Genomic DNA, 15,435 nt, shown 5'->3' with positions numbered 1-15,435 from the left:
GAGTGATCAGTTCATTATCAAACTTTTTAATAATACATAATATAACATTGAACTTCAATTTGTTTTAAGGTTGTTCTTCTCTTGCTAAGAAGCATTCAAGACTTAAGGGTTGGAAGCCACCCTGGAGAAGCCCTTCATCTTATAGATAATCACAGAAAGAAATGACTTGTTCCAGGTCATACTACAAGTTTGTGACATATCCCAAACTAGACTCTTGATCTCCCTTGTCTTTGAGATTTACAGTCTCTCTGTTATCAGTTCTTTTCAATTCAAAGAATTAAATGCTGAGATTATGAGAAAAAAGGAATAAAGGAATAAAAATAATCTATTTATGAGTGGGAAGGTCTCAAAATGAGAAGGGGGAATGGATAGCTATAAGGAGAGGAGCAGAAAAAAAGCAAAGGGAATGGAAGCATTCATTTAAAGGTCAAAATCCTGACTTTTTTAGACTAAAGACCCCTTTGGAAGTCTGGTGAAGCCCATGGACTCTTCACCAAATTATATATTTTTATAATTGTAGGAAATACTAAATTTTAGTTAGAGGTTAGTGAAAATAAAGATTATTTTTCCTATCCAAGTTTAAAGATTTTCTGAAATTTATCATCCAGATAAGAACTTCTGGTATAAGGGAACTTGGTCAGAGACAACCCTTTCATTTTTAAAATGTTGGAAGGACATACCGTTTCAAAATGAAACCCAGAGCTCCATGGTGAACCCTCATCTCAGAATCTTACAGAATCTCAGAGTTGGCAGGGACCACAAATAGCAGCTAGTCCAAGCCATACCTGAAGAACATATTTCTAAGTTGAGTGACTGAACAATTCAGTTAATCTTTTTGAGCCTTGGTTTCTTCATTTGTGAAAGGAGAGGATTGAACTTGATGACATCTAAGGCCCATTTCAATTCTAAATCTGTGATCTCATAATCTACAAACAAGTTTTCAGCCATCTAACCCTTGCTTGAAGACTTCCCATGAGGAAGAACTTGCTGCCTTTGATGGTAGGCCATTCTACTTTGGATGTCTCTACTTACTAGAAAGCTCTGAGTTTTTCCCTTATGTCAAGACTAAGGTACCTCTGTAATATAACACCCATCTTCAATTTTGGAATGATGTCTATAACTACAGGGTAGAGCTTAAGAAATCTTTCAAAGTCCCTTTCAGCCAAGTGCTTCTATGTGATTTCATTTTATTTTTATTGTTCAGTTGTTTCAGCCCCGACCGACTCTTCATTAAACCTCATTTCAGATTTTCTTGGCAAAGATAATGGAGTGGTTTGCCATTTCCTTCTCAAGCTCATTTGATAGATAAGGAAACTGAGGCAAATGGGGTAAGTGACTTGCCCAGGGTCACACTGCTAATAAGTGTCTAAAGTCAAATTTAAACTCAGGAAGATGATTCTTTCTGACTCCAGGCAGAACACTCTATCTTCTGAGCCATCTAGCTTACTTCCCTTTCATCACCTCATAGGATTATAAATTTTAAACCAGAAGGAACCTTAGGGGTCATCCATTCCAACCCACTCATTTACACACAAGGAAACTGGGTGTCAGAATAATTAGGTAACTCTATCAAAGTTACACAGTGTGAATTTGAACCTATATTATTTGATTTCAAATGAGAAGCCTGTTGAAGTTAAAAAAAAAAGAAGTAAAGAAGGAACAGACTAGAATAGTATCCTGAACATAGTGAGAACTTAATAAATGTTTTTGAAAAAAAAATGATTAAATGAATGGTCCTTAAAGTCCAGGGAAATGTATATAAGAAAACAATTATGTTTAATTGCTCAAACTTCCGTGTATTGTTTTTAATTTTAAAGAGAATGATAAGAAAAATTCAAGTAACACCAAAACCTCTTTGCCTTCCAGCTAGAAGGCTTCTCAAGCTTCTCAGCCAAGTATTACCTAGTTATTTACATTAGTCATAAATGCTTTAAAAGATTTGGGCTTCTTCCTCCCTCAAGCCATGGAAATAAAATATCTTCCCTGGAATATGTTATGTAAATATATACAAAATATTGAAAGTGAGAAGAATGTTATATGAAGAAATGCAAAATAAGAAGAAAATATTTTACTATTGCAAAGAAGATAATTCAAATCGTAATTTATCAAGGGCAAAAGTTCCCTGCAGAAGGAGAAATCTTAGATTTGGGAGTACAAAGGGATGTCAGCTTCCTGATTAACATAATGGATAAACAGACATTTATATGGTTTATATAGTTATGATTGGCTTTACAGAAATATAATTATATGCTTTTTACTCATCTCTTGAAGCCAATCAAAGACTCTTCAGTCATTTGCTCATTTTAATCAGGTTTTCATAATGAGATCAAACAACGTGAAATTTGGGGTCATCAGTTATTTTTTTTCTTTAAATAAACCTCCTGACCAGAGTATTCTGACCTTCCCTTATGAAGTATATGCATGAGTACCCATGTGTAAGTTTGAGGTTGCTGGAAAACATCTGAACCTCAACCAAAACAAACAGTATTATAATCAGGATATCAAATCCCTTGCTGATGGATAAGGTTCAACAGGTTGAAAGGAAATATCTGGAGATGGAATGTTCTAGATTGCAAAATCTTATTGTTGTCTCTGTCTCAAGTAAAGTCAATCAGTCAGTAAGTATATATTAAGCCCATATTATGTGCCAGTACCTCCATTGAGTCATGGGAATAAAAATACAAAGCATCAATGAAGACAGCAGAAACAGAACTTTCTTCAAGCTGGAAACGACATGACTCCAATCTTCAAGTAAACTTCTCACTCAGGAAGGCACTTTTGGGGCTGTTTGAGGATTCCATTGGCCAAAATCCATGCATCTCACTTATGGGTCAGGGGTGTCTACAGTTACTGTACTGTGGTTTCCTATCTCTGAGGTCAGGACATCAGCGCTTAATAAATGTTTATTGGGTCAGATTGTATCATTCATTTTTTTAATGATCTGTGGTTACCACCACTGGACAATGGGAATCAAGGGTCCTATACTTTCTTCATTTATTATACTGATCTTGTTGGAACTTAATGGCTTCTTAATTGCAGACAGTCAAAATCCTTAAAAACAATCTGTTGAAATATTGACTCATGTTCAGATTAAAAACCAAACACCCAAGACGTGCCATAAGATTTAAAACTCAGTCTTTGTGTTGATCTTAGTCTTCTTTTTTCAGGGATTTTCTTTTAAAAGGCAGTTATTTCCTGAGAAGGACAACTAAGTCATTCATGTGAATGGCTTTCAGATACACTATCTCTTCAAGGAAGGAAATTAGGATTACCTTAGGATAATAGATGGTTTAAACAAAAGGGAAAGGGAAAGATACTACCAAGTGACAAGTTTTAAGGTTTGCAAAGTGCTACATGAATACCTCAATGACAAGGGTTATAGTTATCGTTTCAATTTTACAGATGAGGAAACTGAGGCTGTGAGAGTTTAAGTGACTCGTCCAGGGTCATATAACTCATAATTGCCTATGGGCAGGATTGAAACCCCAGACTTTCTGACTCCAAGGCCAAAATACCCTGTACTATACCATTAAGGAAAGAACAATGAAGAGAAATGTTTTATTGTACATGGGACCAGAATTTGTGATGTGTGGCATTCCACTCATTTTTTCTGAGCTATACATTAACAATGACTTTTGTGTTTGGACATTTTTTAAATTTTTACAGCATCCTACAAACATGAAATCATAAAATCTAAGGAATATACTCATCTATCACTCAGTTCGTGTTTTCAAAGCTTTGGGAATGAGATTAACAGAGCCACAAATCCTTAAAATCAGAAACAAATGCTTCAGTTCTTTTTAATAAATATCTGTTATGTGCCTATGCTGCAGAACAGAACTGTTTTTGGCTCTGGAAACACATGGGTTAAGCATACACTGGCCCTTTCCTCATAGAACTTATCTATTAGAACTGTGGCTTATAAATAAATAAATAATGGTACAAGGTAGACTGTGATAAGGGCAAAGGGCCAAAGTAAAGGCAAAATGTCATAAGAAATAGAATGTAATGAACTCCCATAACCAGGAGAATCAAAGGAAGCTCCCAGAAGGAGGTGGCCTCAGTTTTATGTCTTGATGAAATGAATGGATTTCCAAAGGCCTCAGAGATGAGCAAGAAGTTTTTACAAGTTAAATGTATAGAAATAAGAGAGAGCACGACATGATTAGGGAATATCTAGTGATCCAGCTTTTCTGACATGTAGAAGTCACAAAGGTAAATGGAGGAAAATATGGTTGGAAGAAAGGATGCCATTGCATTGTGAAAGGCTTTAGCCCTCAGATCAAGAAGTTTTTATCTTTAACCTACAACCAGTAGTGAACCACAGAAGATCTTTAAAGAGGAGAGCATTATGGTCATATCTGTGCCTCAGGAAAATTAGCTTAGAAATCATGTAAAGGATGGATTGGAAAAGCAGATCCTGAGGAAAGATGAGTATAATAGCCTGAATGAAAAGTGATGATGGTATAAATTCAAGGAGTAGTCATTGCTTGCATAGCATAGTGGTTAGAGAATTGGACTTGATGTTAGGAAGATCTGAATTAAGACTCTACCTCAGATTCCAAAATGATTTGCCTAAAAAGATGGAATAGATACAAGAGAGGTAGAATCAAAGGAGGTGGAAGTAGAATTGACAAGACTTGGCAACTGATCACATGGAGATGAGGGCAGGATTTAAGGATGGTCAAAAACTAAAGATAATTCAGAGCTTTTGAGTCTGGGTAACTGGAAGAACAATTCTATCAATAGACATTTAAAGATGATGATAAGTTGAGTTTTGTACTTAAAGAGTTTGAGATGCCAGGAAAAGAGTGGAGATATTCCATAGGCTATTGGAAATATTAAACTCAAGTCTCTGAGAATGATGCAAGATAAAATAGGGAAGGGAATAATCATTTACACATAGCCTACCTTATGCTAAATCATATGCTAGGCACTTTACAGATATCATCTCCTTCGATCTTCACAATAATCCTGTGTTGTAGGTGCTAATATCCTGTTTTGCTAGTTGAGAAAATTAAGGAAAGCAGAGGTTAAGTGATTTCCTCCTGATAACACAATTAGTAAGTGGCTGAAGTTTGATTTGAGCTCAGGTTGTCTTAAATCCAGGCCAGGCCTTCTATCCCATGCACCATCAGCTGCCTCAGATGGATGGATGGATAGATGGATAGATAGATGGAAGGAAGGATGGAGAGATAGAAAGAAGAAAGGAAGAAAAGTACATACTTAACATAGTTCTAAGCCAGTGATGGCAAACCTTTTTTTAAACCCTTAACTTCTGTGTATTCCTTGGTGGAAGAGTGGTAAGGGTGGGCAATGGGGGTCAAGTGACTTGCCCAGGGTCACACAGCTGGGAAGTGTCTGAGGCCAGATTTGAACCTAGGACCTCCTGTCTCTAGGCCTGACTCTCAATCCACTGGGCTACCCAGCTGCCCTATGGCAAACCTTTTAGAGCAGGGATGGGCAAACTATGGCCTGTGGGCCAGATGCAGCCCCCTGAAATGTTCTATCCAGCTGCATGACATTATTCCTAATCTGAGGAATACAATGAGTAGGATACAAAACAATGAAACTTCAAAAGAGTTGCCTTAGAAACAGACTGACAGATTAGCATTTCCTTTCCTTTGGCCCCCTCTTTAAAAAGTTTGCCAATCACTGTTTTAGAGGAATGAGTAATATGAGAAATGTCCTCATGCATTCATGGAGAGGGGGAAGGGAACAACCTGTCCCTGCATCCCTCTGACTTTCTAGTAGCATACTCTGGTGAACTTTGTGCTAGAAAGACAACTCGTGCCCACAGAGAGGGCTCTCAGTGCCCCCTTTGGCATGCATGCCATAGGTTTACTACTATGGATATAAACTCTCAATTATCTCTTCACTGGGGGAAAAAGTATTTGGGGAGAAGTAGAATGTTTGTATGTGATTAGCAACAAAGTGTGACAATGTTTATAAATATAAATGAGTAAGTTCAATGTTACTGTGGAGAGTAATGAGATCCCCATCACTGAAAGGATTCCAGCAAAGCCTAGATGACCTGTTGTTAGAAATATAATTCATGCTTTTGATGGGGTTTGTATTAGATTTTCTTTGAGGTCCCTTTTTGTCTTTAGTGCAATTTATCCTTCCTGAAATCCAATGCATATATGACTCCGAAGAAGTCTAATTCATATGCTGGGAATTTAATCTATATTATAAGCATAGATGCATCATCACTTGAATATATATGTGTTCAATAGTGAATGTGATTAAAAAAATGTAAAAGGTTATAGTCCAGTACAAGTCACTCCGAAGTTAGTAGCTATGTCATTGGAGACATTTAAGATTCCTTTGCTTCAACTCAACCAGGACAAGTGGTAAATTTTAGGTCTGTGAGCCTTTGTCTTTCCTGGGGGGGGGGCAAGAAGAGTATTCAGGATTGATTTGGGAAAATCTTAACACCTTCCTTCTTGAACATCATTCATTTTTTCTCCAGAAGTTCTAATTAGTGCCTCTCTGTCTTCTTTGAAATGTTTTCCAGATCAGCAAACAGCAACTACAAACAGTCAAAGATCGTTTCCAGGCCTTCCTCAATGGAGAGACTCAGATTGTGGCTGATGAAGCCTTCATGAATGCTGTTCAGAGTTACTATGAGGTAAGACTGTAGGATCCAACCCATAGAAGTAAAGCATATTCCAGAGGTCAGAGTTCTGTGATGACTAGAAGGTGGAATCAGGGGTGGGAGTACCTGTTTTCTACAGAATCATTCTTTCTACAGTGAATATTCACAGTGGAAATTCACACTGATGATCTCATTTGTGGAGTGTAGACCCTTACTAGATATGCCAGGAGAAGCTGTTGCCATGCTCATCATCCTGTCTCTATGATGGCTTAACTTCTACCACTCTACACTCTTTCATCCAATTACTTTGTCTGAAGAACATCTGGCCAAAAATAGGCTGAAACTGAGATTATAAATTACTTAAGATCAGGAGTCCCTGCCTTTTGCCTTTTTCATGCCTTAGTGTTTATAGAGGGTTTGCCACAGGGTATACATGTCATAAATGCTATTTGACTAATCTGTCCATTAGGCAGATTCAAGAAGGAAGCAAGAACTTTAGGAGAAAGAGAGCATAATTAGGACAACTGCATTCTGAGCACAGTTCTGTGTCCTGCCTAAGAACCTTGGAGAGCGCTGCAACTTTGCCATTTCCTTACAGGTGAATGAGGAATTCAGCAGAGTATATACTCTTAGTTCGTCAGATGTAGAGATGATAATAAGAGGAATAACTCTCCTTTATATGAGGCAGTGCAGCATAATGTAATGGATTGAAAGCTGTCCTGAATTTAGGTTTTGTTTCTCACCAACACGGGTTGAATGACCTTGGACAAGTCAACCCTTAAGTGCCTTAAGCAAATCTCTAACCTCTGAAATTGCAAGGAAGTTTCATCCTGCATTGAGAGAGGGAAATTGAATGAATTGCCCACAGTCACACAGATGGTATATGTCAAAAGCAAGACTTGAACTGGCTCCCAAATCCAAAGATCTATCCCCTATGCCAGTTGGACTTGCTAATAGAGTATAATCTAGCCTAGATCACCCATAGATGTCAACTGTCAGTCCTGCACCTGCTTCCCCTTGTCAGTCCCTTCTTGGATCTACTGGGAAACCTTTAAGCAGTGCTGTGCCAGAGTAATCCATATACTTCTCCCAAGGAAGCCCATATGTTATGTACCTATCAATCATAGGATTAGAGCTTTAAAACCAGAAAAAACCTGGATGATCAATGCATAAACCACCCCTTTTCCTGTCTTATGGTTCCTCCAAACCCCCATATTAGGTTTCTTCCTTCAGTTTGAGAAATATCCAATGAGTAAGAGGTAAAAGCTCCATTAGCAATTTTGCCATCTGGGCCATGCACACAAAAGACTTTCTCAGATTAATTTTTAAAGTAATTTCTGTTGACAAGTGAGAGAATGGCACATTTGGGTCTATGGGGTGGTAGGGAAGGAAAAAGAGACATCAGAATTCCATGGCCCAGTGCTAAGAATAGAGTAGGTATGGACCAGGAAAGAGTTCATCTTTGGGGCAGCTGATCCAAGATGAGGGATGGGATATACTATCTGATAACTTCCTATTTTATCTAAATACTTTTTCTTATCTAGGTGCTAAATTTCATCACATATACCCTGCTGAAAGAATATGAATGTTGTCAATGCCCTCTAAATAATGATTACCTAAGGCAAAACTCGGGTTACCTCACCTTGATTATAGGTCCATGTGACAAAAATACCAACAATAACAACAACAAACCAAGGCATCTCCTAATGGCCAAAAGCAAGTTATTATGTTCCCAATGACTGGAGTCCTGGGTACCTGCCATTTTTTCCCAACAGTACTTGGGGTATGAAAACTGAAAACATTTAATATACCATGCGGGATATTCCTCTTAGTCATAATAGAAAATAATAAGAGTTCACACTCTATAGCTATTTACCTATATGATCTTATTTGAGCATCACACAAACCCTGTGAGGAACATAGCTTATTCCCATTGTATAGATGAAGGAAGTGACACTTCAGGAGGTTGAATGATTATCCCATGGTCACACAAGACAGTAAATATCAGAAGTGAGCTGTGACCGTTGGTAGTAATACCAACCTAGAATTGGTGTGACTCTAGGTGCATCCTCTATGATCTAGGGATTCTAGGGAATCTGGCTTAATATGAAATATTTCTAGCTATGCACTAGCTAAAGGCTCATGCCTTTAGCTTCTACCTTGGTTACCACTGTGTATGAATATATTCACATTTGCTCACATTCTTTATACTTCTTATATCTTCTTCCTTGATGTGAACATCAGCCAATATTAGATACTCGGGCCAAAAATATTATGCTTGTGCCCTGGGCTCCTCTTCTATTGCTGCTGTTCCTGACAAATACCTTATTTTCCATTAATTCTTATTTTTATGTAAATATATTTCCTCATTTTGTTTGGACCTGGAGGGCAGAAAACTAGGAGAAATGAATAGATGGAAGAGAGATAGAAAGTGGTAAGTATATACTGGACCCAAAGGACATGGGTTCAAATCTGAATTCTGATACTTACTATGCAACTTTGGCATGAAATTTAATATCCAAGGGTCAGTTTCCTCATTTTAAATTAAGGAGATTGTACTAGATGGCCTCTAAGGTTCCATCTAGCTCTAAATTTATGCTCCCAGGAGTTTCTAGGGGCAACCCATTCAACTTTGGGATAGTACTATTTGTCAGGAGCTTTTTTCTTTAGTCCTAGAGTCAGTGCTGGAGGGAACCCCCAGAGACCAGCTAGTGCAATGCCTACATTTTATAGAGGAGCAATACGAAGTCTAAAGGGATTTTCATTTGCTCAAGGTCACACAGATAATTTTGCCATATATGAAGTCTTTAAACAGAGACTGGATAACCAATTTCTGGTTATTTAACATACGAGATTCTCAATTAAGTATAAGATTGTTTAGCCAACCTCCTAGTACTAGATGCTATGACTTCCTATCTTCTGAATGCTATCTTCTCTGTAGTTAACATTTATCAGCTTAGTATTAAAGTTTCAAGTCTTTAAAAAATAAAATGAGGAATCTAGGTAGCACAATGGATAGAGCACCAGGCTTGGGGCTGGGAGGACCTGAGATCAAATCCAACCTCAGACACTTTCTAGTTGTGTGACTCTGGGCAAATCACTTAATCCCAATTGTCAGCCCTTGCCCTTGTGTCTTAGAATTGATACTAAGACAGAAAATAATGGTTAAAAAAATAAAATAAAAAATAAGCCACATTTCTGTAGGAATTTAACACATGCTATTTGTTTTCAATACGATATCCAAGTGAGATCCAGGGTGCATTACCCTTTCCCAGGTGAGGAAAGTAACATTCATGGATATTAGGTACCTTCAGAAAACTAGAAGCAATAAACAGCTGTAGGAGAGATTCACAAGAATCACACATCAAGTAAATAGATTTCAAACTCAGGTTTCCTGGTTGTCCTCTTCATTATATGAGAATATATCTAAATCAAGTTTTATAACAAAGTCTGGATGTTATGGTATTATGTCAAAAAGAAAATGTCAAAAAAGCCTTATTTTAAAAAAGTATGGGGGCAGCTAGGTAGCACAGAAGATAGAGCACTAAGCCTAGAATCAGGAGGATTTTGGTTCACACACTTTTTAGCTGTGTGACCCTGGGCAAGTCACTTAACCCTGATTGTCTTGCCAGTTCTGTCTTAGAACTGATACTAAGAAAGTAAGGGTTGTTTTATTTTGTTTTGTTTTGTCTGAATATGAATAACAAAGTCTAATTGATACTAAAACTAGCATTGAAAACACTCCCGTGAATCACCCCTCAAATTTTGTGTTTTGTTCACAGCATTTCACGAAACACTCAGCACATACTCGGTACTCACTAAGTACTTGTTAAATGAATGGTTTAATGAACCAGTTGTTTCTAAGTGATTCTGATGCTGCTAAAGGATATGAAGCATTCCTTGCTAAAGTCTTTAGCTTCTACTGGAGGTGAACAGGACGAAGGTACAATTAGACCTTCTCATGTTCCTGAGACAGGCTTTATTGATCAGTTTGCTAATTAGCTTTAGAGCATTAAACAGCAGTAGACTTTTTGTTGTCTGTTTGCTGATTGCACAGCAAAATCATTTCACACATTTGTCCCTTAATGAATTTTCCAGTTGGATCACTTTTAGGAAGTTAACTTATTTCCATATTTGGACAAAGCTGAGCATTTTTGTCTTTTAAACGCAGTATAACTTTTTGCAACCAAGAATAAAAAGTGTCTTATCTTCATCTGATGTATGTTACTCACTTCAGGGGGCTGAATTTAATGAAGAGTGACAAGGAGATTTGTGGTATAAAAATGAGTAACTTCAATGGGCTGAACTAAAAATTCCATTTGGAAACTGTCAGCAAATAAGATTGTTTCCCCCATTTTCAAATTATGGGTAGCAGTGGGAGAGCAATAAAAACAACATTGGAAGAACAGAAAAGCCTTTATCAAAAGTTCTCAGGGTTTGGTTTCATTCAGGAGAGTTTATAAATTTACTGATTATAAATCTTAATTAGAAAACTCATTTCAGTAATTAAGTAAATTAAAAGAAAGTGTCATTTCTATCAATTAATTAAATTTGGAAATTAATAGTCATCAATGTGCTAATGAGCCTGTGGAAATTGCCATTATATTTGTAGTGATGCTCATATTTTCCTGTAATACTTGGCAAAGTCAAAGCTGCTGCCTGGTTGGTAGAGTGAAAAACAAGGCATGAAGAAATCGCTGTCTATTTAATGCCAAGATATGTGTAACATCCACCAGGACTACATGTAAAATAAAAAATAATGTAGAATTTTAATAAACTACCTTCAGAATGGATTATTCAATATTCAATTTCTATTTAGTATTCTTTGAGTCTTGAAGCTTCAATTTCTAAAAGAAGTTTCATTCTATTACATTCCACCAACAATTATTAGACCTTTAGTATGTTCTAGGCACTGTGCTAGGGACTGGGCATACAGAGACAAAAATAAACCAGTTCCTGTCCTCAAGGAGCTTACAATTTGCAGTGCAATCAACAGGTACACAGATAAGTAAATAGAGGTTGATAGAAAGGTAGGTAGATAGATAGATAGATAGATAGATAGATAGATAGATAGATAGATAGATAGATAGATAAGTAAATAGAGGTAGATAGAAAGGTAGATAGATAGGTAGATAGCTAGATAGGTAGCTAGATAGATAGATAGACAGATGATAGATAGTTTCGATGTAAAATAGCTAATAGAAGCTTTGGCTACATGAAAAGTGACATAGATTCCAGAAAGAAGGAGATAATAGATCCTCTGTTGTTGTTGCTGTTGTTGTTGTTTATCTTAGTCAAAGCACATTTTTTTAAACCCTTACCTTCCATCTTAGAATCAATACTAAGTATTGGTTCCAAGGCAGAAGAGCAGTAGGGCTAGACAATGGGGGTTTAATGACTTACACAGAGTCACACAGGTAGGGAGTGTCTGAGATCAGATTGGAGCATAGGACCTCCCTTCTCTAGGCCTGGCTTTCAATCCACAGAGCCACCTAGCTGCCCTTGATCAGACCACATCTACATGATTGAAAATGACATGCACAAGAGGAATTATAATGACTTTTTCTATTTGACCTCAGAGGGTAGAATCAAGGATGGAGGTTACAAGAAGGGTAATTTTTGTTTGATGCCAGGAAAAATTCCCTAACAATTGGAGATACCCAAAAGTAGGATGGACTGCCTCAGAAAGTAGCAGGAATCTCCCTCACGTGTGATCTCAAAGCAAAGATTTGGTAACAATTTGCCACATATGCCAAAGAAGGATTTTTTTTCAATCCTAACCCTTAGTTCTCTAAAATTCTGTGAACAGGCTTCTACTCCTTTGGGTCCATACCTAAGTGCATATAGTGCAATCCAACAGACAATAAAGGGATTCATAGAGGCAAATCTAGGAAGGACTGCTCAGAGTCAGCATTAGGGAAAAGGAAGAAAAAAAGACATGGAATGTTTTCCATTTATCTAAGAGCCCCCGGATCCTTACTATCTGATACCCACCCTTCTAGGACTTTGACAGAGATGAAGGGAAAGGCAGAGAAATAAAGGTGGGTGTGGATGGAGACAAAGAAGGCATTGGTTCACAGCCAGGTTGTCTCCTATAAAGCCAAAGGTAAAACCTTGGTACTCTTCTTCTCTTCCTCTGATGTCCAGCACTTATTGAAGCTGGCCTGCCTCCTGAAAATAGGTATGATTTACCAAAGAGGAAGATAAATCAGCTAATTTGCACAGTTTTGAGGTTAAAAGTAAGAGGCTGACTCTCTAGTGTCTTCCCAAGCAGCCAGGATCTCATTTTCTGTACTGCACCAACTTCATTTTCCTGGTTCCATTAATGACAAGCTGGTATTTTCCTCCTGCCTCATGATAGGTGAGCACACTGTGAAGAAGAGGGATCATTAAGCCCTTCTTCACATGTAGCCATAACCCCCCTTTTTCAGCTCTGATGAGTCCAGATTCCAGGAGCCCCGGAGATTGAGGAGGGAAGTCTCCCCCAGCTCTTATCATGGAAACACAAGTGCTTCTTTTAATCAGCTGCCAGTGGGACTGATTGCAGACTGCCAGATAAAGCTGGACAGCTCATTAATCCTTTAATCTCTGGGATACTGGATTTTCCGAGTGGAGAGAATGCATAGACCTTTGACCCTGGGATTTTTGAAGCTCTGAGGCATCGGTCACATGCCTGCATCTAGACTATGGGAAAGTCCAAACACTACTCCCTCACCCCTAAGGGTTTTCATTTCTCTGTGCAGGTTGGGACAAAAGACTGGCCTGTCTGACTCCCACTCGTACTTGAATGAAGAGGGATTGAGAAAGCTTGCCATAAAAGGCGCGGGTTTTGTTTAGGCTTGAAGGAAGCTAGGGAAGCCAATAGATAGAGATGAAAAGGGAGAATATTCTAAGCAAGAGAGACAGCCAGAGGAGAAAATGCCAGGAACCAAGAGATGAAGTGTCTTATTCAAGGAACGATGAGAAGGTCAAGGTCACTCAGTCCAATGGTACCTCTTGAGGAGTAAGGTGGAAAAAGAACTGAAAATGTAGGGATAGATAGAGCCAAATTGTGAAGGGTTTCGAACATAAACAGAAGATTGCATTTGATGCAGGAGACAAGAGGGAGTTTACTGAGAAGGGGGATGACATCTTGCAATTCCATCTCATACTAAGATTTCTTCTCCTTGAAGCAAGTCCTGATTCATTCTGCAGGAGACATTATCCCTAGAGCAGACATAAGGAAAGCTTGCCCCTTCTTGGCATTAAGAAAATGCCAGGGGGTTGCTTATACTTCTTTTTGCTGAATCTCTGATTGTAGAGTATTTGAACTTTATCATAATTAAGGCAATTCCCAAGTTGTCAGGGCCAAAATATGACTCCTCTAATTCAAATTCATGTATTACCTACCTCACAGTATGGTTGTACAGCCCATATAAGATAACATTCATGCTTTCCAAACTCAGCATGGCTAGCCAATAAAGGGCTAGAAATGGAGTCTGAAGACCTAGGCAGAAAACCTGTCCCATTAGTCATGTGACTCTGGACATGAGGCCCCAAATGGACAAATCCCTCTTATCTCTCCAAGTCTTAGTTTCCTCATCTGTAAAACTGAATTAATAGAGGGCAGCTGGGTGACTTGGTGGATTGAGAACCATACACACAGATGGGAGGTACTAGGTTCAAACTGACCTCAGATACTTCCTAGCTGTATGAGCCTGGGCAAGTCACTTAACTCCCACTGCCTAGCCCTTACCACTCTTCTGATTTGGAACAAATACACAGTATTGATTCTAAGACAGAAGGTGAGGGTTTTTTAAAATGGAATTAATAATAGCACCCACCTCATAGGGTTGTTGCTGAGGATCAAATGAGATATCTTAAAAGTGCTTTCCGTACTTTAAAGCACTCTCTTTTTATGCCAGGATTATTACAGAAGTGCCTATTCTTCTTTAGATGTAATACTATCTAGATTGCTCTGGTTGACATTTGGAACTGATCAGAATTTTGGAACTGTCATGAGAAGAAGGAGGACACTTACCAAACACATTTCCAACCACTCAAACACAAGTGCAAAGATGTTTCCCCTTCTAGTCAGATACCTCAGGGATCTTGGGATATTAGAAATGCCACTATTCCCATTGTAATGCTATCAGTGTGTTTTTTTTAATGATTTTAAGAAATTTAATCACCATGTTAACAGGAGAGCCATTGTTGTCTCCCCAATGAAAATATAAGCCCCTAGAGAACAGAGACTATTTTTGCTTTTCTGTCTCTAGTATTTGCTAGAGTGCTGGCCACATTGTGCTTAAGAAAACAACTATTATTGCAGCATGGGGTAATGAGAAATGTGAGATATTAGTGGTATAGTTTTGATTTAGGAAACCTGGACCCTTGGGGGAGCAACTCCATTTTCTAGCTATGAAATTTTTGGCAAGCCTCTCAAAATTTTTCTATTTGAGTTTTCTCACCTGTAAAAGAGGAAGAGGAAACCTGATGGTCAGTATGTTATGGTGGACTTTGTTCTAGGAAGGGCTGGATTTGAAATCCATTTACTTGCTATGAGATTCTGAATAAGTCACATTTTTGTGCTCAGGCAAGTCAGTCCTCTAGGATTTATCTATATTGATGGAGAAAGTCCCCACAATAGGGCTTTCCCACTCTGAAGAAATCATTGATCCTTTGTGGATCTGGTAAATAGAGATACTGCTTCTATTATCTAGCTCACAGAGTAGTATTAAAAGGGCTTTGTGATCTTTAAAGTTCTACTTCTCCATAAAAGTTATTATCTTAACCATATCCCACTGTTAACTCTCATGTAGATACCAAGTAATTTCCAGGCTAAAGATGCTTGTTTG

General features: G+C 38.0%; 1 protein-coding gene across 1 annotated transcript in view; it reads left to right on the top strand.

Moving 5' to 3' along the window:
- Window positions 1-6,300: 6,300 nt before the first annotated feature.
- The window catches only part of CADPS (calcium dependent secretion activator), a 477,787-nt gene continuing 468,652 nt past the window's right edge, over window positions 6,301-15,435 (top strand). Inside the window, exons 1-2 of the mRNA XM_044675693.1 lie at window positions 6,301-6,353; window positions 6,523-6,631. Coding sequence (XP_044531628.1) covers window positions 6,301-6,353; window positions 6,523-6,631 — 162 coding nt within the window. The remainder of the gene's footprint in view (window positions 6,354-6,522; window positions 6,632-15,435) is intronic.

This window comes from Gracilinanus agilis, chromosome 1, assembly GCF_016433145.1.
Source record: "Gracilinanus agilis isolate LMUSP501 chromosome 1, AgileGrace, whole genome shotgun sequence".
In the NCBI taxonomy this organism is placed as follows: Eukaryota; Metazoa; Chordata; class Mammalia; order Didelphimorphia; family Didelphidae; genus Gracilinanus; species Gracilinanus agilis.
Note: the sequence above shows the minus strand (reverse complement) of the source record. Positions and strands in the feature narration are given on the sequence as shown.